At 42.8% G+C, this 25,346-nt stretch overlaps 1 protein-coding gene across 1 annotated transcript in view; it reads right to left on the bottom strand.

The window, feature by feature from the left end:
- The window catches only part of Atp2c1 (ATPase secretory pathway Ca2+ transporting 1), a 105,176-nt gene extending 83,125 nt beyond the window's left edge, over positions 1-22,051 (bottom strand). Inside the window, exon 1 of the mRNA XM_052187447.1 lies at positions 21,661-22,051. Within this exon, the coding sequence (XP_052043407.1) occupies positions 21,661-21,768 (108 nt within the window). The 5' untranslated portion in view covers positions 21,769-22,051. The remainder of the gene's footprint in view (positions 1-21,660) is intronic.
- Positions 22,052-25,346: the final 3,295 nt, after the last annotated feature.

Below are 25,346 nucleotides of genomic sequence, written 5' to 3'. Positions count from 1 at the left end.
GCCCTGCCAAGGCAAACACTTGGTGTGGGAAGAAACAAGCAGGAGACCAGCTCCAGGGAGGCTGGTGGCCACGAGATACGGTAAATCCAAGTGGCTGTCCAGCCAACCCCAAACGTTCCCTTAGAAACCAGCCTCCTAAAGATTGGGTCTTACTCATTTTGTGTCCAATACTTAACCTACAAAATTAAATGCATCTTGGGCAAAATGTGGCTTACAGGAGCTGAGAGTGTTCCTTGGTGGTCGGGAATCCTTAGATGATTCAAACTTGAGCACCACCAAGGAAGTGGGGTGAAGAGAAGAGTGGTCACCATGACTGAGAAGGTTCCAGGCTCCTTTTCCAGGGGAAAGTGTGGGGAAGAACGGTCATGATGCTCCAATTTTATTCATACTGTGCTTTATTCTAAGAGGATATGAGCTACCCTGATTTTTATAATAAAATTTGAACCTTCAAAAGTATATGAAGAAAAAATATTTGATATAAATTTACCTAATGCAACTATTTAAATACAGATGATAAAGGAATATGTATTTTAAAATAAAACTAGATGAGCTACGTTTAAATCTTTCCCTAGTTTCTGTCTTCTTTTAAACCTTTAGTATCACCTAAAGGACCAGAATCGTTTACCTACTTCCTAGGAAAAGTCAGGCAAATGTATATGCCCTGAAGTTCACTATCCCATATAGTTGGTATAAAAAAAAAAAAAAAGGACTGAGCATATTTATGCACGTGTATGTATGTTCATGAGTGTGAGAGTGTGTGTGTGTGTGTGTGTGTGTGTAGAAGACAGCCTTGAGTACCATCCATAGAATACCCTTCATCTCCTTTGAACCAGGTCTATAATTGGCCTAGACAGACTGCAAGCAAGCCCCAGGGAGCCTCCCATCTCTGCCTCCTCAGTAATGGAATTATAGACACACGCCACCATGCTCAGTTGGAGATGGAATTCAGTAAGTTTTCATACCTTCAAGACAAGCTTATTACTGACAGCTATCTTCCCAGACTCTAAAAAACTGAACATTTTTCTAAAAGAAAGACATGACCCTTTTTGTAAGTTAGCCTACTCCAACTATACAACAGAATGTTTCTTATACAATAAAGGGCATGTGAAGTGTCAAGCACAAGGAAATGGGGTCACTGCAAAGAATGTCATAGGAAATTAATGTCCGAGAACTGCCTGCCAGAAGTGCTATACATCTGCTTGATCCCATTTCTGCAGTGCTACAGTAAAAGTTGAAAGCAAGAGTTTGGAAATTGAAGGAATCCAATACAAGTTACCAGTGTTTGGTTAGTTTAATTTCATACAGGTCCATAAGTACTGTGCAAAGATTTTTTTCTCCCACAGAATTCCATAGGCTTGCACACACTTAATAGCATCATAAAATGTGAACTACTTGATGGAGACTAAGATGACGACACTGGGGAATTTTAAAGTAGACTCTTAATCTCTATTCTTAAAGTTTGCACTGAGTATAAATCCCCATTCTATAGATTCAGAACTGAGTGTTGTTTGGAATTGTTACTATATATTTCTGGCCTTCTAGGTTGAAAGTGAACCAAGAGTTGAAGTTGAGAATAAGAAAAAAAAAAAAAAAAAACAGGCGGTGAGAGAACCTCTGGACTCAAAGGGAGGGACCTTAGATGAAATGTTCTACAGTGGGGAGAGGGAACTTGTAGTGTTCATCTCCAGAAGAAAGACAGGACACCAAGTAGGGGGATGGCGTTGCCATCCCACAGTCAAAAACTCTGACCCAGAATTGTCTGAAAGAACTGCAGGGACAAAACTGGAGATGAGCCTGAGGGAAAGGAGGTCCAGCGACAGGCCCAATTTGGGATCCAGCTCAATATGATATCCCAAGACCTGACACTATTACTGATGCTCTGGTGTGCTTACTGACAGGAGCCTAGCGTGGCTACCTGCCTGTAAGTCCAACAAGCAGTTGAAAGAGTCCGATGAAGATACTTGAACCCAACCAATGGACAGAAGCCTGGGACCCCTGTGGTTGAATTAGGGAAAAGCTGAAAGAAGCTGAGGAGAAGGGTGACCCCATAGGAAGACCAGCAGTTTCAACTAATCTGGCCCCCAAAGATCTCTTAGACACTGAGCTACCAACCAGGCAGCATACACCAGCTGATATGAAGCCCCCAGCACATATACAGCAGAGGGCTGTCTGGCCTGGATGCAGTCAGAGAAGACGCACCTAAGAGACTTGAGGCCCCAGGGAGTGGAGAGATCTAGCAGGGTGAGGACCTCCTCTTGGAGAATGGGGGCAAGGTATGAGATGAGGACAGTCAAAGGGCAGACTAGGAGGGGAAGAAAGACTGGACTGTAAAAAAAGATTAAAGAATAAAGAGGAAAAAACAAGATGAATGATCAGCTCAAGACTTCATTATTTCCACATAAAGTCTCCCAAATTCTGCAAATCTTAAGACACTGTAAAATGTAAATGCATCCATTTTAAAAGATACCATCCCAAGAGCTGGTGTTGTAACTCACTGGCAGGAAGACTAGAGTATAGCATGCACCAAGCTCTAGTTCAATCCCTAGTCCCATCCTTTCTATCTGATTTTCATATATATATATATATATATATATATATATATATATATATATGAGATTTTCCCTGGGCAGTGGAAAGCCTGTGATTGGACAGGAAATGGAGGTGGAGTAGGAGTTGGGGAGATGGAGAGGTTGCAGGAGGAGAAGAGAACTGACATGGCTTCAGGTATGGACCTGTGTGACATTTCCTAGCCACAAATAGCTATGTTTTTATAAGGTTAGAAATATTTGGATAAAGCTTTTATCCTTATCAATTGACTCTAAAATTGTTGTATTGACATCTTGTAAATTGTGATATTATCTATACATAAATCTGATTGGTTAATTAAGCTTGACTTGGTTACTGGAATGTGGTCCCACTGCTCTCTAGTCTGGAAGAGCCTTGGGAAAGCTTGTATTTCCTCATACCTTCAAAGCAGCATAGTTTATACTTCAAAGTTTTCTACTCCAACTAGAAGTCAATATGTTTATATATTTTTCTTTTTGCCTAAACTTGTCCTGTATCCTTCCATGGCCCCTGCAAAAATCATTTCTCTCTGCAGTGTTTCCTATTGTGCAAATAAATGAGAAAAGAAGGCCATTATAATAAAGTAGAGAGGGAAATACTCAAGACAGAAAGCAGCCCAAGGCTTATGAGAATTCCGAAGTTTAGCCCAGATCACTCAAGCACACAGACTGCCACAGCCAGCAAGCGTGCTGCACAGAATATGGACATCAAAGAGATGATTAGTGAGATAGTTGATTTAGAAGGAGGAATTACAATTTGCCAACATGACTTCGGAGAAAGAGGAGAGAAACACAGACTCAAAATCAGCAGCAAGGAGTTTGTGAAACAGGAGCAAATTGCTAAAAAGGCTAGAAAGTTCTTTGCTACAAATAAAGATTATATAGAAAACAAGAAGCCTGTACAATATGCCTTCAGGTAACTTTGTTTTTGTTTTTGTTTGGGTTTAAGAGGCAATGCCTGAATACCTACACCCTATATTAGGAGATATTAAACGTAATTGAATGTTGCCAAATATTCTCTATTATGGTAAAATGGGGAACCAGAGAAGGCAGGGTAGTAGAGATATTTCTATAGTCTGGGAAGAAGTTGAATTTGGGACTTGATCTGGCCCTACTTCAAGTATCCAGACAGAAAACTTTTCAAAGAACTTGGTACATCAAGCACTGGGATTATTGAAAGTGTTCCTGTTCAGGGTTGAGAGATGGTTCAGAGGTTAAGAGCACTGACTGCTCTTCCAGAGGTCCTGAGGTCAATTCCCAGCAACCACATGGTGGCTCACAACCATCTGTTAAGGGATCTGATGCCCTCCTCTGGTGTATGTGAAGACAGCTACAGTGTACTCATATAAATAAAATAAATAAATAATTTAAGAAAGGAAGGAAGAAAGAAAGAACAAAAGAAAGAAAAGAAAGGAAGGGAGAAAAGAAAGAAAAGAAAAGAAAAGAAAAGAAAAGAAAAGAAAAGAAAAGAAAAGAAAAGAAAAAGAAAGTGTTCCTATCTAGAAGAGTTTCACAAACGAGAATGGCATCAGGGGCTGGAGAGATGGCTCAGAGGTTAGAAGCACTGGCTGCTCTCTCGGAGGATCCAGGTTCAATTCCCAGCTCTCTTCGGGCAGCTAATGGCTGTCACCTCAGGATCGGTGGATTCGACACCCTCTTCTGGCTGCTCTGGGCACCAGGCACACACATTGCACCCATACACATAAAAGTAAATTATAAAAAATTCAAGTGAGGAGAATGGCATCGGGCCCTTTGGAGGGCGGGGAGGGCAGCAAAGAGATCTCAGCGTTGTACTACAAATGATAAAGTACGCTTGAACATGATGAGTGCCCCTCAAATACCAGCACCCTTCCGGGTCTCTCGGGGCGGCTCCGCTACCAGCAGCCTCGGCACCACCTGAGAACTTGGCAGAACGCACGTTCTCAGGTTCTTATTTGAACCAACTTTCGGTTCACCAGAAAGTCTGAGGGTAGATTCAACAGCCTATGATTGGACATGACATCCTAATGATGCTGAACCCTCAAGAGGGCTACGACGATCTCAGTATCCCTCTTCCCACTCAACTCTGGATGAAAAGCAGTGACAGGAAGAAGCCCGTTCCCTAACTGTGTGGCTAAGCTACCAACTGACCTAGAGCCCGGCATGCCCTGCACGTCCAGTAATACGAGATAGCACATGGCATTTTCTGCTGCTTGTAACTAGAAGCATCCAAATTGGTAGGCTGAATGAGAAGAAACAATTAGGTTAAAAGGTTAAAATGTAGCTGTTTTTTCCTATAATATCGTAAAGAGCTTAATGTAGTATGGCCTGTGACATAATCAAATGATATAATCAAGTGGCAAAGTACCATGGCAGCCATTTAAAATGCTTAAGGCAATGTTGACAGGAGGAGACAGAGTAAGACACAAATCAGACTGAACTAAGGTTACGGTTCTTAAGGCCTATATTAGGAAGTAAAGCAAAAGCTTAGCTCTTGACCTCAAGAGTTCTATGCAGAAGTTTCTGTCAATTCTAATTAGTGGTGTTTTAAAATCATACAACTGTACCTCATTCTTGAAAAATGAAGTGACATTTAGGCCTTTTTTTTTTCATGTGATTGTGTACCCTGAAACTTTATTCTTTTTCTGAGTCAAGGCTCAAACTCCATGCCACTTACATGTCGTGGAAGGAATTCCACAATTACACTGAACCTCTAGCCCAGGTTGTTGGTATTTTTTCTTTTCTTTTTCTTAGTAACTTCGGTGGCAGATTCTTCAACAAAATTGAAAACTGACATTGAGTGTGTACCTTCTTATTGCTTTACATGAGTTCTCTTCCAACAAACATAAAGATAGTTGATTGTGTGGGGTTCACACATCTACTGAGGCAGGTAAAACCTATAGTACTTAGGTCTCTTGTACGCCTACATAATGATTCATTGTTTCCTAGCTTAAACAATCATGCCTGGCTTTGTTTTGTTTGTTTGTTTGTTTGTTTAAGAGAGAGTACTTGAGATGGAAATCAAGGCCTCATACATGCTAAATAGATGCTCTACCACTGAGCTATCCCACCAAAATAACTCATTTACACCATGAGAAAAAATACAAATAATCTGGGAATGGAAAAAAAAATGCCAAGACTGAACATTTGATGAAAGCATTTAAGTTTAGAAAAATTAAAAATCATTTTTTTACGGAACAACCCAAAGCAGACATGTGTTTGGTGCGTTTTTGATAGAGGCAATGCAATTCTATGAGGTGATTAGACTCAGTTGTCAGAAACCTGCGAGGCAAACAGCTCAATTGCTCTTTAGAGCTCCTAAAGCTCACATGGGTGATGCGCCTTACACAGGGCTTCTTCCCGCCCAGTGTAGAACGCCCATCTTTGATTTCCTGCGTATTTCCACGGTGCCCTGCTGGGGAGCATACAAGATGCTCCCAGCTTACTGAATTCCCCCTCTGCTCACTATCTTGCTTTACTCATGTCTGGCCTTATTCATTTCATTATGGATTTGTACAACCTTGAGAGGGACTAATTCCCGAGTCTAGGACATTTGTCCTAAAGCTCCCTCGATGACAGTCAAGACAAGATTATTTAATTATATAGTCATTGTCTTTCTCGGCTGGGCTTGGTTATTGTCTACAATCTACTTGTTTGTTTTTATTTAACCTTCAAATACCATTACTGGGGAACTCATTCTCCATGTAGAAGCTTTTCAAAAATCTCTTGGGTTTATCTTCTCAGAGTTGGAAAGGGTTGCTGAAATGAGAGTGTAATCTTATGAATAAATTAGCAGAGGCAAGTATTTTAGAGAGATTATTCAGTAGGTAATTGAGACATGTTCATTAACATGCCCTATTGAAAAAAATCAACAAAATACATATTCAACATATGTCTAGGATCTAAAAGTCACTCAGCAGCATCAGGAATACTGATTTCATCTTTCCAGCTAAATGACTGTTCTGTGTCCTTAATATCCTTTTTGTATAAGAAGTAGAGTAAGGATAAGGGAAATTTATTTTGTTAATATTGAGACTTCGTGGTGGCTTTAGTTTGGATCATCTAGAGGGCAAGACAACTATTCTACCCTTCTGATGTCGCACAATTTAAATCCACAACTAAAATTCCCAGTCACTCCTTCAGTTTAATCAGTAAACATCCATAACAGAAAGAAGTAAATAGATATGAATATGTATGTTAGAGTCTTAGCGCAAAGAAACTGCTTAATCATTTCTTGCATTAGTAAGTATTATGTAATGCTTGGCTTGGGACTGCTGTAGTAGAAAATGGTCAATTAAGAACTTTCCAAGCTGTAAGTCCTCATTACCGTTCCCCTGGCATTAACAATGATGCTACATCTTTCTAAGTGACGCCTGGGCTGTTCTTGAGAAGGTATGACAATCCCTATCAGTTCTGCTTCTAAAAGAATATGCATTATCAACTGGCCTGGGTCAGTAGTTCTCAAAGTGGGGTCCCTGCCACGGGGAACTTGTTAGAAAGGCAAATTCTTGAGCTTCCTCCAGTCCTGCTGAATTAGTAACTCTGGGGCTGGGGTCGAGTAGCTGGTTTCAATTACTCCCTCAGGTGATTCCAATGCCTGCTTAGGTTTGAACACTGATGTGCAAGAAGCCCAAAGCATTCGTCTAAAGCCTATTTTGATCACAGTAAGTAGTCTTTAATTCTAAAGGACACAGTGAGGGTGTATATCAGTATTCAAAACTCTCTCCATCATCCTTAAGTCATGTAAGAGTCAAAACTCTCTCAAGTAGTTGCCTATTGGCCTAAAACCAATTATCAAAAGCAGTGCTCAGAAAGAGCATTAGGATTCTAAAGAGATCATGCCTCTGTCATGTAAGCACCTCTCTGCACATCACAGCAGCCATGCTTTGGCCAAGAGAGAGAGAGAGAGAGAGAGAGAGAGAGAGAGAGAGAGAGAGAGAGAGAGACTAGCGCCTCGTACTAGCCAGAGTTGTAATGCCAGCTATGCTATGAAGCCAGCCTTTGTTTTCTGATTCCAGGCCTGACCTTCGGAACAATGCCTCATTGACTGACGTTATCAGGATTTTTAGCCAGACCAGTAAGAAGAAAGAGAGATTTTTTTTTCCCCTACAAATTAAATAGAAAATACCATTCTCTTGAAACTGAATCCTCCCCATGGAAATAGTTTCATTAAAATAAAAATAAAAATAAAAAGGTTTGGTCATGTAACAATTCAGAGTCTATAACTATTTTTAAGTCATTTTATGTTAAGTTTTGTATTGAAGACAGAGAAAGGGAAAGGTTTCACACTATTGGATGTTTTTTTGGAAATTTTTATTTTACATATATGAGTTTTGTTTTTTGTTTTTTGTCTGCATGCCTGTCTATGTACCACTTATTTGTCTGGTGCCCTGTGAGGCCAGAACAGAGTATTGGATCCCCTAAAAATAGAATTACAGATGGCTATGAGCCACCAGAACAGTACTGGAAATTGAACCCAGGTCTTCTGGAAGAGCAGCCAGTGTTCCTAACCACTGAACCTTCTCTCCAGCCCCCTATTTAAACATTTTAAATTTTTTCATGAGCTAGAAAGATGTTCAGTAGTTAATAGAACATACCACTGCTCCAGAGGACGTGGGTTTGATTCCCATCACCTACATCAGGTGGCTCATAACCATCTCTAACTTTAGCGCTCAGGACAGGAGAGTTGCTGGTGATCTAATATGTAATTTTAAAAAGAGCAATACACTGCTTTGCAGATAAAATGGGTACAGATAAGATGTAACTCCAATTCTAGAGGATGTGACTCATCTGGCCTCTGCTGGCACCTGCACTCAACTATCGTACACACACACACACACACACACACACAGAGAGAGAGAGAGAGAGAGAGAGAGAGAGAATTTAAAAATAGTTGTAAACAAGTATATTTGCTATATAAAGTTAATGCATTCCTATTACAAATTCACTTTGTTTTCTGAGCTGTTTTTATTTATAAAACCATGGTCTAGCTAAGTGGTAAACATTGTAACACAGATGACAGTACAGACAGAATCGGAAGTGCCACTAACATTTCAAAGCAGTTATCCACGGATGCAATACAGGTAGAAAATTCAAGAGCTTCTGCTAGGAAGAGGACCCATGGAGACGCTGGGCCTCGGAAGGTGCCATCTATGAGCACAGCAAGAAAGGCAAAGGTAAAGGTGACTTTTTACAGGGTATCTATGGGCAAGTTACAGTAACTGTGTTATAATTGCACGTGACAGATGGGGTTGCAAAAGCTTGATTACCTCTTAATGAATTTTTAAAGACTTCTTCTCACGCAGTTGTAATTTTTCTACTATGTGGTCTTTAACAGCAATAACATGCTCTTACCCTCTACGTGTTCACTTGCCCGGTTAGAAGAATAGTAAGCGGTGCGTTTAATATTAATTAAGCTAACATAGGAGTTTGAGACCTATTTGCAAACAATCCCTTCACAAATAAAAACCCAAACATATATAGGGGCGGAGAGATGAGGACCGTTGAGATTTGTCAGCACTTGAACATGTCCAGTTGACATCACTCTATTTACAAAACACCCTGGAAAAGGAGAAGAAAAACAAATCCCTCTGCTTCACTCAGTGAGGCTGGGTACTACTGCTACTCAGCACAGACCTTGCAGACCATCTTTTTGATGCATCTGTGACATAGAGTCTTGTGTATTACAGTGCAAGACCATTTTTAAATTCTGTAGCCCCCCCCCAATCCAGGGCAGTTTTTGTTTGTTTGTTGTTGTTGTTTTGAAAACACAGAAGTTAGACTTTTGGGAACCGCACTGGCAAAATGTCCAGTTTTTTTTATATATATATATATTTCAAGTATAAACTCTAGCATGTTCCCGCAGTCTTGCATTTTGGTAAAAAAAAAAAAATGTAGGTTATTTGAGTTGCAAATGATGTTGGAGCACTGGTTTTGTTAATGTTTCTCGATCCCGTGCCATATACCACCAATGTCTTCTGGGTCTGACTCAAAGGATCTTGAGTCAGGGAAAGCATTTGGAATGTGTTAGGTTTAGTGGCATATACAGGCAATGTTTATATAGTTACATTATTGCTAACTGCTCTGGTGGAGAAATGACAACCAGGAATATTCTAAGTAACTGAACTAAATGGGAGTCCAGAAATGTCACAACATATGGGTTTCATGGTAGCCAACACCTAAAGAATGTGCATAGTGCCTGAGAAACAGAGCCAGAAGCTAGCCTATGGCTCTTTCCAGACTTACTTTATAAATAAATATAAATTAACCAGGACCAGGGAATGTAGTGAGAAGTCTGGAATTTGTTTCTTAAAAAAAAAACAGAAATATTATAAGAATGTGCTTTCATTTTAATCCCAGGTGTAGAGATGTGGGGCTGCTTCGGCCTGTCCACAGCAGTTGACTGTGATTTGCCCAGTGCTCTAGCAGAACCATGGTTTTGCCAGCTGCAGATGTTTCTGTGATTGTGTACATTTGGAATTCTGGGACCTTTTCAGAGGATACAGTACAAGGGGCAAGTGGGTGGTTGGTGGTCATTCACAGGGATTGGTTGTGGTCTGATAGTCCTCATGCTCAAAGAAGAAACACAAGACAAGAAATTAGGTTCAGAGATTTTCCTAATTCCTTTCCTCTCCCCTCTACTTTTGTTTCTCTAGTATCTGGTATTGTAGGGGTGAAATGGGGGGGCGGAGGGGGGGGAAAGAAGAACCCACAAAGTAGCAAAGATCAGCTACAAGGAGTGTTTGCATTCTCTCCTGCTGTCATATGAGGGAGTGATTAAAGATCTAAGACTCCCCCCAAGGTAGGAACAAATCATTTAAGGATACCTCAGCTAATTAAAAAAATGCTATCCTCTACATGTTGTGGTATTTATAATATTTGTCATTCAACTTTGTAATTGTTGACACATTTTAAATATTTAACTTCTATCATCATCATATTTAATGGCTTCTGATGTTTAATGTGTCAATGTCAGTGGGCTAATGATGACTACTTGGATTGCAGTTGGTAAGACATTATTTCTGAGCATATCTGTGAGGGTGATCTGAGAGTAGATGAGCATTTGAATCAGTAGGCTTGTGTGTGCAGCAACATGGTACATCTTCATGCGACCCACAAAGAAGCACACAGAACTGAAAACTGTAGAAAAGGCATGTTTGCTCCTTCTGTGTGGAGACCTTCATCTCCTGCCTCCAGTGTTCCATATTCTTGGGCCTTCTTCCTTAGATCAAATTAAATCACTGATTCTCTTGGTCCTTCAACTAGCAAAGGAAAGAATATGGGAGTTCTAAGCCTCCATAATCATATAAGATATGCATCATAAATACTCATAGTAAATATAAATGTCTTGATTTTAAAAAAAAAATGTTCCTAACAAAAGTTACCATGGTTCTATTTCTAACCATTATAATTTTAAATTTCTATTTGTTTATTTTATGAGTATCGGTGTTTTGCCTGCATATATATTTTGTACACCACATGAGATTTACATGTGGGTGCTGGTAATTGTACCTGGGTCATCTGGAAGGGCAGCTAGCATATCTAACCACTAAGCTACCTCCCTAGTCCTGTTATCTTTAGTAAATGTAAGAACATTTCATTGCAAGGGAAACGTGAAAGAAGGTCAAGAGGAAGGAGAGAAAGCGGCCATCGTGGTGGGGGAAGGGCTTCCGCCTCACACGGAGAGCATTGTCAACAGATCCAAATCACAATCTCACCTCCACCATTTATGTATGACCTGTGTACCTAGGTATTTTACTTCCCTAAACGTCACTCCTCTTTGTCACAGATGAGGTCGCCATGACCCACCTTGCAGTGTCCTGAGGAATAACCAAGGGTGGATGTAAAGGACCTTGCCAAGTGCTTGGCACAGGTAAGGCATTCGATTAAAAGAAAAAAAGAACTTAAAAAGCTTCCTTCTTCTAAAATGTGTACTTTCATTGTTTTTCCCAAGCCCCGCTTCCCATTAGGACGAACAAGCTAATAATAATTCCATCATTTTTTTCACAGCAAAATTTGAGCAGTACAACATATGTAGGAAATTCATTTCTTTTTCTGTCAAGACATAGAACTGTCTGTACAAGGTGTGAGATTATGCCATCTTCTGTTCTGAACAGAAGCTGGCAAAGTGTCATGCCTGAGCTGTCAAAGGAGTGAAACTGGGTAGCAAGCCTCTATATTTGGGATCCTAAAGGTCTCCCAGAGAGTCCTGTATCAAAAAGCACAAACCCCTTGGTGCTCTTGAGAGATGGTGGGACCCCTGGAAGAAGAGTCTAGTGGAAGAAAGGTCACTGGGGGCATTCCCGCAGAAGTGCCTCAGACCACAGCCCCTCTTCCTCTGTTTTCCAGACAACGAAGTGAATGATTTCCTTTGCCTACTGTTCCACCGTGGTCTCCCCTGCCTTTCCTTCCTCCCCCCACCACCCAGATAAGTGAACTAACTGAAGACTGAAGTCCATGGAGTTTTATCACCAAGTCTGATAAACACAGAACTTTGGGGTCCACATAAATGTACAAGGGTTTGCTGTTGTGTTCCTATATTTCAGAGACACAATAACAGTCCAGGCACTCATCTATTTATCTTGTATTGTGAAGGCAGCTGGGTACAGTCAATGGGGAAAATTCACAAGTAAATGACAGGAACGCTAAGAGCTCAGATGTCAGCCTAGGGTCCAGGTGTCTCCTATGTAGAGCTTCGTGACTGGGATAATAGGATCAGGACATGATCTTTAGGAGTTTCCATTGAAAAACTGAAAGCTGGCAGTGTTAAATTCAAGAAACAGATTAAAAGTAATAAGAGGCTTTACATTGCCGGGAGCCTAATGTTTAAACTGTCACAAAAGAACCTGAAATTCCTCAATGCTCCTACCTACCCTATGTAACTATGTAACTATGTAACTACATATTTATCCTTAGACTGGAGGGGGCCATAAAAGCTACAGAGCTGTGGAGAGAGGTCTTCAGTGGCCAGTTGGTTCAGGAAAGCTAGGCCTTGGTACATAAGCCTTTCACCCGAGGTAGTTACTAGGCATAGTTATCTCTCCTTTCTGGCTGGAGGATTTTCGAGCTGCCAGGACCTCTCAAGTCATCTCAAGCCATTTGATGCTGGTTTTCTTGGTCTTAGACCACAGAGCAGCACTGCTCATTCTACAGAATTTTTACAACTAGTTAAATGAAATTTAAAAAACAAAACAAAACCAAAAACCTAATCCATGTGTGCTTTCTATCTTCCCATTACCCACTCTCTAGAGTCTTATGGCAAGAACGGGCCAAGTAAGCCATTCAGTATTCTCAAAATTTCCCAGTCAGAAACCGTTGTTAAAATGATCTTGAAAGAGGCACATGTAACTGTGTATTCTGCAAATGGCAACTCGGGTACTTTCTCTTTTGTTTGACTTTACTATTACATCACAACCCTTCCCTACAATCCTGCCCATGAGCCATGCTGAATTTTTTCTGTAACCTTCAAAATACACCCCCAGCTTACTTCACAAATTAGCCCTATGAATCTTTTAAAGCACACAAACAGACAAAAGCAGTCACATCCCGCTTCTTCCTCACTGGGCCAAACAACCAGGATTCTTAAGCACTTCTGTCTCGGGATGGAATTCATGACATCCCTTAGCCCACCCCCACCCCGCCCGTCATTCATTTCTATCATCCTGGGCATTTCCCACATCTGACAGGTGCGTTGCTAATTGTCTAGGACCTGCTGGTATTAAATAGCTCCATAAATGGAAGGAATTGCTCAGGACAGGTAGGTACAGCAAAGAATTGCAAGGTTTCTTTAGAGCTTATATTAGACAGGGCTGAGGTGCAGGAACCTGTCTAGGGGCCAGAAATACAGCGCAGTATAGAGCACTTGCCCTGCAGGGAAAGCTGCCCAGAAGGGGATACATAATGGAGACTTAAAGGGAGAGTGGATGTTAACAAGAGGAAGGCAGAGAGGGAGCCAGTGGAAAGAAGACTCTCGCCAGGAAGTAACAGGGAAACTGTGGTACTGTAGGGCAGGAGGAGGCAAAACCAGCATGTAGTGAGAGAGGGTGTCAGAGGCAGGCCAATCAAGGCCCTCCATGACAGGGAACTTCACACTTAGCCCCAAAGCAAGTAGAAGCCACTGAAAGGTGACAAGCAGAGTCCTGGGAGGTTTGTCTTTGAAAGACTGTCTCTGGTGAAATCCTAGGAGGCTATTCCCTGCCTCGGGCAAGTAATGACCTCTCTGGGGGAGAGAAGACAGGTATCTAGGTAAAGGATTGAAAGGCCGTGCAGGTAGCATGGATACCAACTGAGGAAACATGAAGGGCCTGGGTGGGTTACAGGATGCATGGGTTTGTGAGGAAAGCAATCGTGACACTGGGTGATGGTGACTCAGGAGCCATTAAGCTTCCTGCCCCCTGTCAGTGACAGACTATGGGGTGTTGATAACTTATTTTCCTTTTCTATAAATGCAGCATTTCCCTCCTCCCATCAACTGGAGGAATTTTGTAATTACCATGATAAAACAGTTCCACTTTTAATGTCATATTTAATAGTCAGGAATACCAAGGTGAAGCTTCATGTTAGCGCAGCATTTGACTTCCAGTGCTACCTACATAAAGTCACACAAATTCCTACATGAGGGCGGTGTGACATCTCTGCCCTCTGTTTTAAATTCTACACAGATAATCTTTTACCCCTGTACCCAAACCATTAAAGCTTTCTCTTCTCAAACCAATCTTAAGGACACTGGGTACTTTCTAGTTCCCTCAGATCTCACTCACACACACACACACACACACACACATACACACACACACACATATGCATGCACACATGCACACACACACACACATATGTATGCACACACGCACACACACACACTTGCGCACACACACACATGCATACACACAATCATGCACCCAGGCATATAAGCACACACATGCATGCATGCATGTAACATGCACACACACACACTCATACATGCCCATATACAAGCACATACATGCAAGCATTCACACATGCACACATATATTTACACACACACACACACATATACAAACATACACCCATACAGGCATGCATGCACACATGCACTCACATATGCATACATGCACACACAAATACTCACACATGCCCACATACAAGCACATACATGCATGCATGCACACACACACACTCATGTACACACGCACACAAGCCAGATAAAGCCCAGAGCTTCAGGTGCTAATTGAATACTCTGCCGCCAAACCATCAGCTCAGATAACTTCCTTTTTACAGTCTTACTTATTCTGTGTGTCTGTCTATGTGTACTTGTTTAAGTATACAAGCTCCCATTCTTTTCTTCCATCATGCGCATCTCAGAGATCAAACTCGGATCACCAGGCTTGGCAGCAAGTGCTTTCGCCAGCTGAACTGCCTCACCAACACGACTTAAATAATAGCAAACGAACACACAAAACCTCACAACCTTTAAAAATAGATAACTTTGGTATCACCTCAAGCTAACCAATTTAAATGGAAAAGAATGTTACACTATGTGTCAGGCTAGAGATGTAGCTCAGAGGTAGATCACTTGCTTTGTATGTGCAAGGGTCTGGGTTCAAGTCCCAGAAGTATTATTTTTAAAAGGCAAATAAATAAGGAGGGATAGAAATTGCTTTAAAAAGAGAAACAGAAACAAAAACCACAGATCCTGTTTGACTGAGGCATTCTCTTAAACCATTGTGGGGAAGCGTTAGACCAGCCTCCAAAACAAAATGTGATTGTAACCTATAATTAAAATGTTGTTTTGATTATCTCTCAGCTCCAAAGAGGACTGACTTCAAGTAGATTCAGATTTGCTGTTAAACAGATACAACCTATCTGGTCTGTTCTCAATGCTATTTCTTAATAAGCAGAAAAAAAAATGTTTTCTGGGCAAGAGAGCCAGGCTCTGTTAGCTGAGATCATCTTGTCAACCCTTGTCTGTGAAGTTAGTCAGCCTGTGCTTTCTGATCCCTCCTCTATCTTCTCCTACTAAGGCTCTGTAGAAGGAGAGATAGGAACTAATGGCCGATTCTCAGAACTCCGCTCTCTCTGCCTCAGCCTTGGGTCACTATTGCTTCCATCTTCCGCTCTGAATGCCAGCATCCTACCCGTGATGTACCCGCCCCTACGGCGATGATTCCGACAGTGATGAAGTGCCCTTTGCTCATTCACCCACATAATGTGTCTCATTTGTGCCAGATATGTCTGGTACTGGTGCTATACAACAGCTGCAAAGCATCGCGTCCCTTTGTTGGGGTGAAGGAAGGTTTCATGTAGAGAAGGAAATTCTGGGTGCTGCAGAGTGAGGATTACAGCAGCAAATGGATATGGGACCCAACCTGGAAGGCTCTTACTGCAATGATCCAGTGAGGAGAGGTAAGTAGCAAATTGAATAATTATTCGAGAACTGGCTAGTGTGTTAGTTACTTATCGCCTTGGAAACCTTCTGAAGTGTAACACAGGTATCCAGAGATCTGAAGAAAAGCAGTATTGCCTGCCTGCCTGCCTCTGCTTCTGTGTATTCAGTACTGCTGTGACTGTGTATTACTGCTATTACCATCAGACTCCAAAGTCTTTTGTCTTCCAAAATGGACTCAAGATGACTAACTAGAAATCTTCCAGGCCTTCCAGCTCCAGGATGGGAATACTTGAAGCATTCAGCTCTGTGGGCTGAACGGTTTTGAGGTTGGTAGCATCTAGCATGTAAACGCCCATTGTTGTATTCCCCAGGGTTCCTTGGAAGCCACTTCAATAAGTGTGTCCGTGTGTTTACATTTCATCAGTTCTTCTCTCTAAAGAGCGAGAGTTCTTTTGAAATGCTTGGGAAATGGGGATAAGGAGGAAGAAGGCGGGTACCAAGATGATGCCAAGGTTTCATGGTCTGAGCTTTTAGATTGACTGATGGGGAAACTGGAAAAGAAATCAGTTTAGTGGGTGGAGTTGGAGAGTTCTCCCTGAACACAATCAATTTGCCATGTTTGCAAGACATCCAGATAGAGGCATTGAGCAGGAAAACTGGATGCACAGGGCTGCAGCGGACTCCCAGTAGCATTTGAGAGTCATTGTCTTAAAGGTCGTAACTGAAGCTATGAGACTAGCAGACCTCTCCCAGCAAAAAGAGAACAGACTTTGCAAACGAGCTCACACGCTGGCCCCTTACATCCTTACAGAATGTCTCTGCCAAGTCTGCCACCCTGGAGAGCAGTGAAGAGCTCTAGGTCCCCATAGGCCACTCTAGACTAAAGCCCAGAAACAGCCTACCAAGAGGTAGAACACAGTCTCCCTTCCCTACTCAGTGTCCCACTTGGTCACCTGAGCCACCAAGCAGCTGGTCTCTAGTATTCAGAAGAGCATTGTCTGCAAGTGACATTCATTTCCCACTAGCTGGATGCTGACGTCTGAATCACACCTTGACTGTTGCTCTAAGGCCAAAAGAAAGGAACTGAGACCGTGTGGTCTCACCTATGTCTGGGCAGACTTCAAATTCACCAGAGGTTCAGTGAGGCTTGGGCTACCTGTTCATACAGCATCATCTCATGAATTATAATAATCATGAGTCTTTCTAATCTAGCTTCTTCATGCACTCATGACTTTAACCTTCTACCTATGTAGAGACCCAGATTTGTGTAGTGTTTGCCACCAGAGATCTGGGAGTGTGAAGGATAAGAAGCAGATGGTGTGTCTGTGAAACTACATCCCTGTTGGTACTTAAGAGTGAAGACAACAGACACATCACCACCGATGACAAGAACTACCACACAAACCAAGTCCTGTGTCAAATCCTGTCTCTATAGCACCAAAGACAAGGGGAAGAACATGGAGGAGACACTTCAAAGAAGCATCTGTGGATAAGAGTAACAATGACCAGGACATGGCAGGAGGGGGGTGGGTCCCTTTGGCCTACTCAAGACATGGGTAGAAGTGATGTGTGTCACAGACACTCTAGTACGTATGTCTGTCTGTAGTACAGGTGTCTCTCACACAGCCTTTGCCATGTCTCAAAGTGAGCCTGAGAGAGTAAAGAGCTTATGAGGCAAGGTCACATATGCACATGTATGTTGACATGGAACCAAATAGTCACTATGCTGAATGTGGTAGCAACATGCAGTGATCAAAGCACAGACTATTCCAGAAAAGTGAGGGCTGTGCTGCATCTCCCAGCAGAACTGGAAGAAAGTTCTCTTCTCAGTCCATGCAACCTAAGGATGCAGGGTCTCAGTCCATGCAACCTAAGGAGATGCCTGGGGCATCTCCAGGCAGGCTATAATAAGTAGAGAGGGAATTCTCAGAGAGGAGTGTGTTTGAATGCACAGAGGAGCAGAAACAGATGGTGTTGCTGGGATACCACAGCCCTGTTGGTATTTAAGATCGAAGACATAGGTGTGCAGACATTACATCCAATAACAATGAATCATTCAGAATTGAGAGACTTGTCTCACCTTTTAATTCCCACCCCACCTTCCTTTTTCATTCAGGAGATGCCTCATCTGGCTTTCAAGGAGGCTGGCAATGCTTCCCCTTTGGTTGGCTGGGGACACTGAGTGTCATCCCTAGGGCTTTGCCCATGCTAAGTGTATACCACTGAGCCACACTCCCAGCCCTGCACACCTCTGTTGCAAGCCAATTTTCCTTCTTAAAATTCAGGTTTCAGAATCAGGGTGGTGGGTGCCTTTAATCCCAACACTCGGAGTCAGAGGCAGATATATCTCTATAAATTCAAGGCCAGCTTGATCTACAAAGCAAGTCCCAGGACAGTCAAGACTGCACAGTAAAACCCTGTCTCAAAAATCCAAACCAAACAGACAAACAAAATAGCTTTCAGGCTTAGAAGGTTCCTTTGATGTTCCTTTTTCTTTTTGTCACTTTTTGATTTTTTTTTTTTTTTTTGAACAGAGTCTCACTAGGTAGCCCAGGCTGGACCCCATTTCTTGGTCCTCCTATCTCAGCTTTCCAAGAACAAGCAGTCCAGGTATATACACAGGATTTGCTTTGAATATATTTAGTTTTCTAGCTATAGTGTACAGAGCCATATTGGGGCAGTCATGCACTTGGTCAGAGTTTGACTTTGGTCAAGGTTAACTTCTCCCAGATAGCCAGGATCCTGCTCCACCTAGGGCCGAGTGCTCGAAGTAAAGGTTAAGTTCATTGTTCCTCCAGGTCTAGGAATTCCTGAATTAAGCAGGTGACCCACCCAGCTGCAGGAGCAGTCAAGACGAGGACCTCCAAGAGAAGCTAGACAACTTCCACCGGAACTCAGCCTGGAGTCTGGGGGGAAGGGTTTGCCCAAACTGTTAAAAGGTCTGGCGCCATTAAAGTTTCTGGCTTTGATCAGTGAATATTGTCTTAGCCATACTTCTTTTCGCCCCTCTTCCCTATTTATTCCTCAGCTTCTGTTCCAGAAACCCACTTCGTAATAGCTGCAGGCAGCTATGGAACCCTACACTATAGCAAAATGGCATTGGATTGTTTTCAATTATAGTAGCACTATGAATTTTTTCCCTAAGCAAATTTGCTAATGGGTGATTTAAGTAATAAGTACAGAAAAATAGTTAATTGTATATATTATATAAATATCACACACACACACACAGAAATGGCAGTCAGAATGGTAGTGGTCTGAGCTTTGGGGACACCACCCAGACGACAGGTCAGTAGCCTGTTTAAAAACTCAGGCTTTTACATTTTAGCCCTCCCTTTATATTTTCTGGCTGGAGGGCTTCCAGGAGATGCTTATACCCTGGATGTCACTGTCCCCTTGGCTTTCTGCTGCAGATCTGGCTTACAGGGATGAAAGGAATGGGGCAGTAGCTGTTTGAGCATGGACATCATTAGCCTTCTCTGTAACCTTTCTCCATGCTTTCCAGGTTTAGCCAGATTGACCCAGTTTCTCTAATTTTGTTAGACTGCATGTCTGAACAGCTGTAATTGGCTTTAGAAAGGAATCAAATGCAGTATTTTTCCATTAACATATAAAGGAAGTTAATAACATAGAATAATGTTTTTAGCTGTCCCCAACCACTCTACATGGTTGTAAACTGGGGAGGTGACCACCTACCCAGCCCAAGTCTCATGTTCCCATACTGGATCTTACTGCTCTTCTGAAGTCATGACTTTGTATTACTTTCAGAATAAACTTTTAGCATCTGGGTGTGGTGCTACATACCAATAATCCCAGCACTTGGGATGTAGAGGCAGGGGGACGAGGAATTCAAAGACAGGTTTGGCCAGCCTGGGCTATGTTGAGACCATGTCTTAAAAAACAAAAAGGAGATGGCTCAGTGGGAATATAACCTCGCTGTCTATGTTAGAAGAACTGATGCCCAGGACCCACATGAAAAGCTGTGGCCGACAGCACACACCCATGACGCCTGCACTGGGATGCAGAGAGAGGGGTCCCAAGGGCTTGCTGCCCAGCCAACCTGGTCACCACATCTACGTTCAGTTTCAGCAAGACCATCTCAAAAAAATAATATGGAGAAAAACCTAAGACAACTTGCTCTCAACCTGTAGCCTCCACGTCTATCCCATGGGCACTCACATACGACACAGTATATGCTTATATGAGCCTATGCCACACACTCTTCATGCACACATACATACATACACACAAACATATATGTAATGCAGACACACACACACACAAAGATGACTTAATAAATAAGTAAACAATAAAAACAAGCTTTAAAAAAAAACACCCACAGGATTTTTTAAGCAACCCAGCCACCTCTCTCCACACATATTGCTCAGAAGGGGGAAGAAATCCATGCCCATCCCCCACAGTCATGCTGCCGGTTGCTCTTTCCCTCTCCCCTGTGGAAAAAGCCTGTGACATTGCTACTGGGGTAAACAAAGACTCTGGATACCACCATGTGGTTCTCCCATTTTCTACTTCAAAACCAAGGCGTGCTGAGAGGAGACACAGAAATGCTTCTCACTGAGAGAGAGGTAAATGGGGTAGCCTAGCTCCCTTAATGCAGAGAGCCTGAGTCTCTAGCACTCGTCAAAATCACTTAAGTGGATCGCTAGAAGCAGTTTACTTCATAATCCTAATAATGACGGATCTGTTGGGACTTTTTTTTTTCCAAGTGAGGTATGAGCTTTGGGGCAAGGGGTCACCAAAGGGTTTTTTCTTCTGCTGCCCTCTGCTTCCATTTCTGGGAAGCGTCTTACTAACTGGGTCATTTTCTACCACAGAGGAAAACAAACAGGACACTGGCAATATCTGCTGCCTGGCTCTGCCGTTCTAGTGACAGCACAGTGAACGGCACTTGTGGCTGCTCAGCTTCTGTGTGGTGACAGACCTGTCTTTTATATTTCTAGTCCATTGCCATGTTTCTAAATGAACTCCTGAATTTAAATGGGCCACACATTGTTATTTCTCTAATCCAGTGCAATTATGAAAGCAGTTTTTAGATATCAGTGTATAATGTAATCAGTATAACAAGCACACATGTTTTTAAATGAAAATAACCAGACATTTTAAACAGGTTTTTTAGTGCTCGCTTTGGCAGCACATATACTAAACAGGTTTTTTAAAATGCTTACCCACTCACAGGCTGGAATTTCCTGTTGGAAACTGTAGCTTTCAATTGGCTAAAAGGATTAATAATTATTGTGCTCTGTCCCCTACACACCTCAGATAAGAATTACCTATTATATCTAAATGATCTCATCAGCCTACTAATGATCTGATTATGGCCATGCAGATAATCTTCATTTTGCAAATCCTGGTGACATTTAACAATCACAGAAACATGCAGGAAAGAATGGTTTCAAAATTTATCTTTAAAACACTGAAAAAATTATCAAAGTGACAAAGAGTCACCTCCCCTCCACAGTATGGTAGGTTCATCTAGATAAGGAAAGAAAGCAAAATAAGTGCCCTCCCCCCTCCAAGAATGTTTGCTTCCGCTCAGGATTCAAGTGTTCCCCAGTCAAGTAAACCTTCACAAGCCGCAGGCTCCTCTGATTGCCAAGCAAGAGTAACTACAAGCCGGATCCAACCGGTGCCTATGAACAGCAGTAAGCCAACAGAGAAACATTCCCCAGGCTTCGACAAGCCACACCCAGAAACAAGCACCAGTTATTTTTAAAGTCAGCACATAAGTAATACCTGCTCTTCGGCCCTTTGGTTTCTCAGCGTTGATAAGTATTTCCGAATAGAGTGGAGAGGATACTTTTTCAAGTAAGAAAATCCCGATGGAGGCAGTAAGTTCTCCATACTGAGGGTCCTCGCTGCCCCTCCCTGACAGCAACCAAACAGCAACCTAGAAAACTTGGCCTCAGCCTCCTAGCTGCTCCTTTGAAACGCCGCTGCTGCTGCTGCCACCACCACCTGGCTACAAACAGAGCAGGTGTCTTCTAGCTCCCTCTTTGAGTGAAAGTTCCTGGAGACAGCTGAGAGGGGCCGATCCTTTAGAAACCTCGAGAAATGCAATGCCCAGGGGCCAGAGGCAGGAAGAAGTTCTGGGCTGGCCCGAAGAATGTAAACAGCCCAGCGATAGCGATATGACTGACAGACTGACTGACTGACTGTCCTATTTTGAGCTACAAAGCTCCCTGGCAAGCTATGTTAATACTAGCTGGTCACTTTCGGTACCCACAAACTCTCGTGAGGTTTAATTTTAATTCTTCCAACAGTATTTCTTGTTTTTTTGTTTTTTTTTTTTTTAAGAGGGCATGACATGAGGTTTTCCCAGTTTCCTTTGAGCTTTCTTGTCATTACCAGCACACTCTAACATAGCCTTCAACTGTGCCTCAGCTCAGAAGTGTCAATTCATTCAGCCTTGAGAAACACTGCCTTAGGAGAATTCTTACTTTATTATTTTTATTCTCTCATCTATTACATCCTGACCACAGTTTCCCCTCCCTCTCCTTCCCTAGCCTCTCCCCTACTCCCCTCTCCTCCTCCCCACCCCCCAGTAGGAGGCAAAGGGTCCCATACATAGGCTAAAGAGTCAGGGATAGCCCCCACCCAACTCGCACTGCTAGGGTTTCCACAAGAACCCAGAGCTACACAGCCATAACAGGCACGCAGAGGACGTAGGGCAGGGCCCTGCTCCCTGCTCCCTGCAAGCTCCCATGAGTCCTTTGATTCTGTGGACACTGTTAGACTGAACAAATCACACACACACACACACACACACACACACACACCTTCATGGGCATCGTGGAGTTGGCCAGCTCTGTGGACACTCAGTGAGCTCTGTGGTACATTGTGCTACTGCCAGTGACCAGATATTCTGCATTTATTGGACAATGGCTGCAAACAGATTCTTTTCTGAATTAAAAGGCTTTTTGCCTTGAATCTTTATCGCAAATCCACAGGCCAAACTCAGAAGCATTCAATTTCCCCAGGCTTTCTCCCGAGTATTTGGGAGAGGAACTGTTACAAGCACACTTCTAACAACTATAAAAAGGATCCACGCTTTCAAGAGAGGAAAAGGGGTGGGGGGAGGTTGAGAGGAACACAACAAGAGATCTGTTGTGTTAGAGAATATGGAATTACACATTTGAAAGTTCATTTTCTTTCTCATCTATAGAGGTCACAGGGTTTGTCATCTAAGTCCTGAGCCCCACCCCTACACCTACTCCCACCCCTCAGCCCTCACAACCACCTTGTGTGTGGTGTGTGTGTGTGTGTGTGTATGTGTGTGTCCCCGTGTGTACACACACACATTCACACATGTATATTTGTACAAGTGTTCATACCCATGCTGTCCCATAAGGCTAGGGGACTAATGCCCTGCTCGAATGCTTTCTGCCTTATTTCCTGGCAAAGGGGCCTCTCAGTGAACCTGGAGCTGACCTGGGCAAGGCAGCAAGTCCCAGCCATCTTGAATCTGCTCTCCACAGGGCTATAGTTATGGGAATATCCAGCCATGCCGGGATCTTCATGCAGGTGCTAGGGACTCCAATTCTGATCCCTGTTCTGGTACTGCAAGTGCTCTAACCTACTGAACCATTTCCCACCTTTGTTCCTTTCTGGCCTTTTAAGCCTTTCAGTAGCTGAGACCATTTCAACAAGGAACCATCATGTGGAACATCCATCGACAACCATGTAGCTCAGAGGTGTGCTTCAAGGAGAAAAGTTAGTTTCTTTTTCCCCCTTCAGTAAGAGCAGAGGTTGAGAGGATAAGGGTAGGCAAACTCCTGTCACAGACTGAACTATCCCCAGGACAGCCTCTTAGCACTCCTGGGTGGGGCACTTGCCTTCAGGGAACACACGTGATGGTCTGAAGTTACGTGTGCCACCTCCAGGGAGACCATCTGTCAGGCTGGCATGGGGCCCATGAGCAAGGTGATTTTCCAGACTCACCAAGGTCTGGAGGCAATTCCAAGAAGTACTTTCTCTATTGCTGCTGGGAGCGAGTCCCCAGAGGCCCTACCCTCCTGCCTCCTCTCTAGAAGTTCTGAGTGTCTTCCTCTATGTGCTGGAGACTAGAAGGCAGGCTCTAATGAGGGCAGGAGAGAAGCAGCACGCTCTTTGCCAGTTCATGACCCAGAAAAGCAATCAGTTTGCCAGCCCAGACGCCCAGACCATCCTAAAGCCCTAGAAAGAGAAAAGGCCCCAGGGATAATAGGGACACATTCTGTTCACCTTCATTCCGGGATCCACAGGCTGCCTCCTTTGCAGCTGCTCTGAGACTCTTTGAACTTTTCTGCTTTGATTGTGGGCAGAAGCCCACACGCTGCCCAGCACGGCTTCTGATCAAAACCTTCCCCCAGTGATGGACACAAAGCACACTTCGTTTTAGACCAGGTGGTTTGTTTTGTGATCACCTCTTCCAGGCCTCCAGTAAGGAGGGTGATGAAAAAAAGAGAAGGGAGGCAAAACAGGGGGGCTAAAAAAAAGAACAGCACCAAACAGATGTCCGTCCTATTATAACACAAAGCAGAAAACATAAAATAGACGTTGGGGAGCTGGCGATGTGGCTCAGTGGTAAAGCAGGGCCCTGGGCACAGTTCCCAGTGCTGGGGGTGGGGGAAGGAAAGAAACAAATACATGGGTGAAACAAATGTAACCAAGAGTCCTTTAGGTATTTAAGTAATAACAAGTATAAATCGTGGGGAACAATGTATTTGGCCTTCGTACTTAACACTAAATTATTTGTTCGATGTCAGTGTAATTCTCTGGACCCAAAATGAAGGTCCAGAGAAGATTTAAGAAAAAAAAAAAAAAGTCTTAAGTTCACATAGCCACAAAGCAAAGGGGAAGGGTTTTAACCAGATTGGAGGGCTGGAGAGATGGCTCAGCAGTTAAGAACACTGACTACTCTTCTGAAGGTCCTGAGTTCAAATCCCAGCAACCACATGGTGGCTCACAACCATCCAAAATGAGATCTGATACCCTCTACTAGAGTGTCTGAAGACAGCTACAGTGTACTCACATATAAAAAAATAAATCTTAAAAAAAATAAAAGTAAAAAAAGAACACCCAGATCGGAGTCTCCCTCCAGAGTCTCCCTGCCCAACCAGTACATCGTATGGCCTCTTAACCCACACCCAGAAATATACTAAAAACCAAAACCTATGGAGTTGTTAAAGAGAAAAACACATGTAGACTAGTAGGGAATTTACACATGAGGATAATTAGATTTAAGACCAGATGTATATTTACGGAAAAAAATCATACCATTTTTTTATCCCGAGTCTTCTATAAATAAAATATTTTCATTGCCTCTGTTTTTCTCTTCTTTGTCTCGGCGGGAATCAAGCGCAGAGATTCACGCAGGTTAGGTAAATGTTTGCCTGCCCCTGAGGCGCTTTCCCTGCCCTTCTTAAAAAGTCTACTTTGAT

Source organism: Apodemus sylvaticus, chromosome 7 (genome assembly GCF_947179515.1).
Source record: "Apodemus sylvaticus chromosome 7, mApoSyl1.1, whole genome shotgun sequence".
Classification (NCBI taxonomy): domain Eukaryota; kingdom Metazoa; phylum Chordata; class Mammalia; order Rodentia; family Muridae; genus Apodemus; species Apodemus sylvaticus.
The sequence above is the reverse complement of the archived record's forward strand: the minus strand, read 5'-3'. Positions and strand labels throughout refer to the sequence as shown.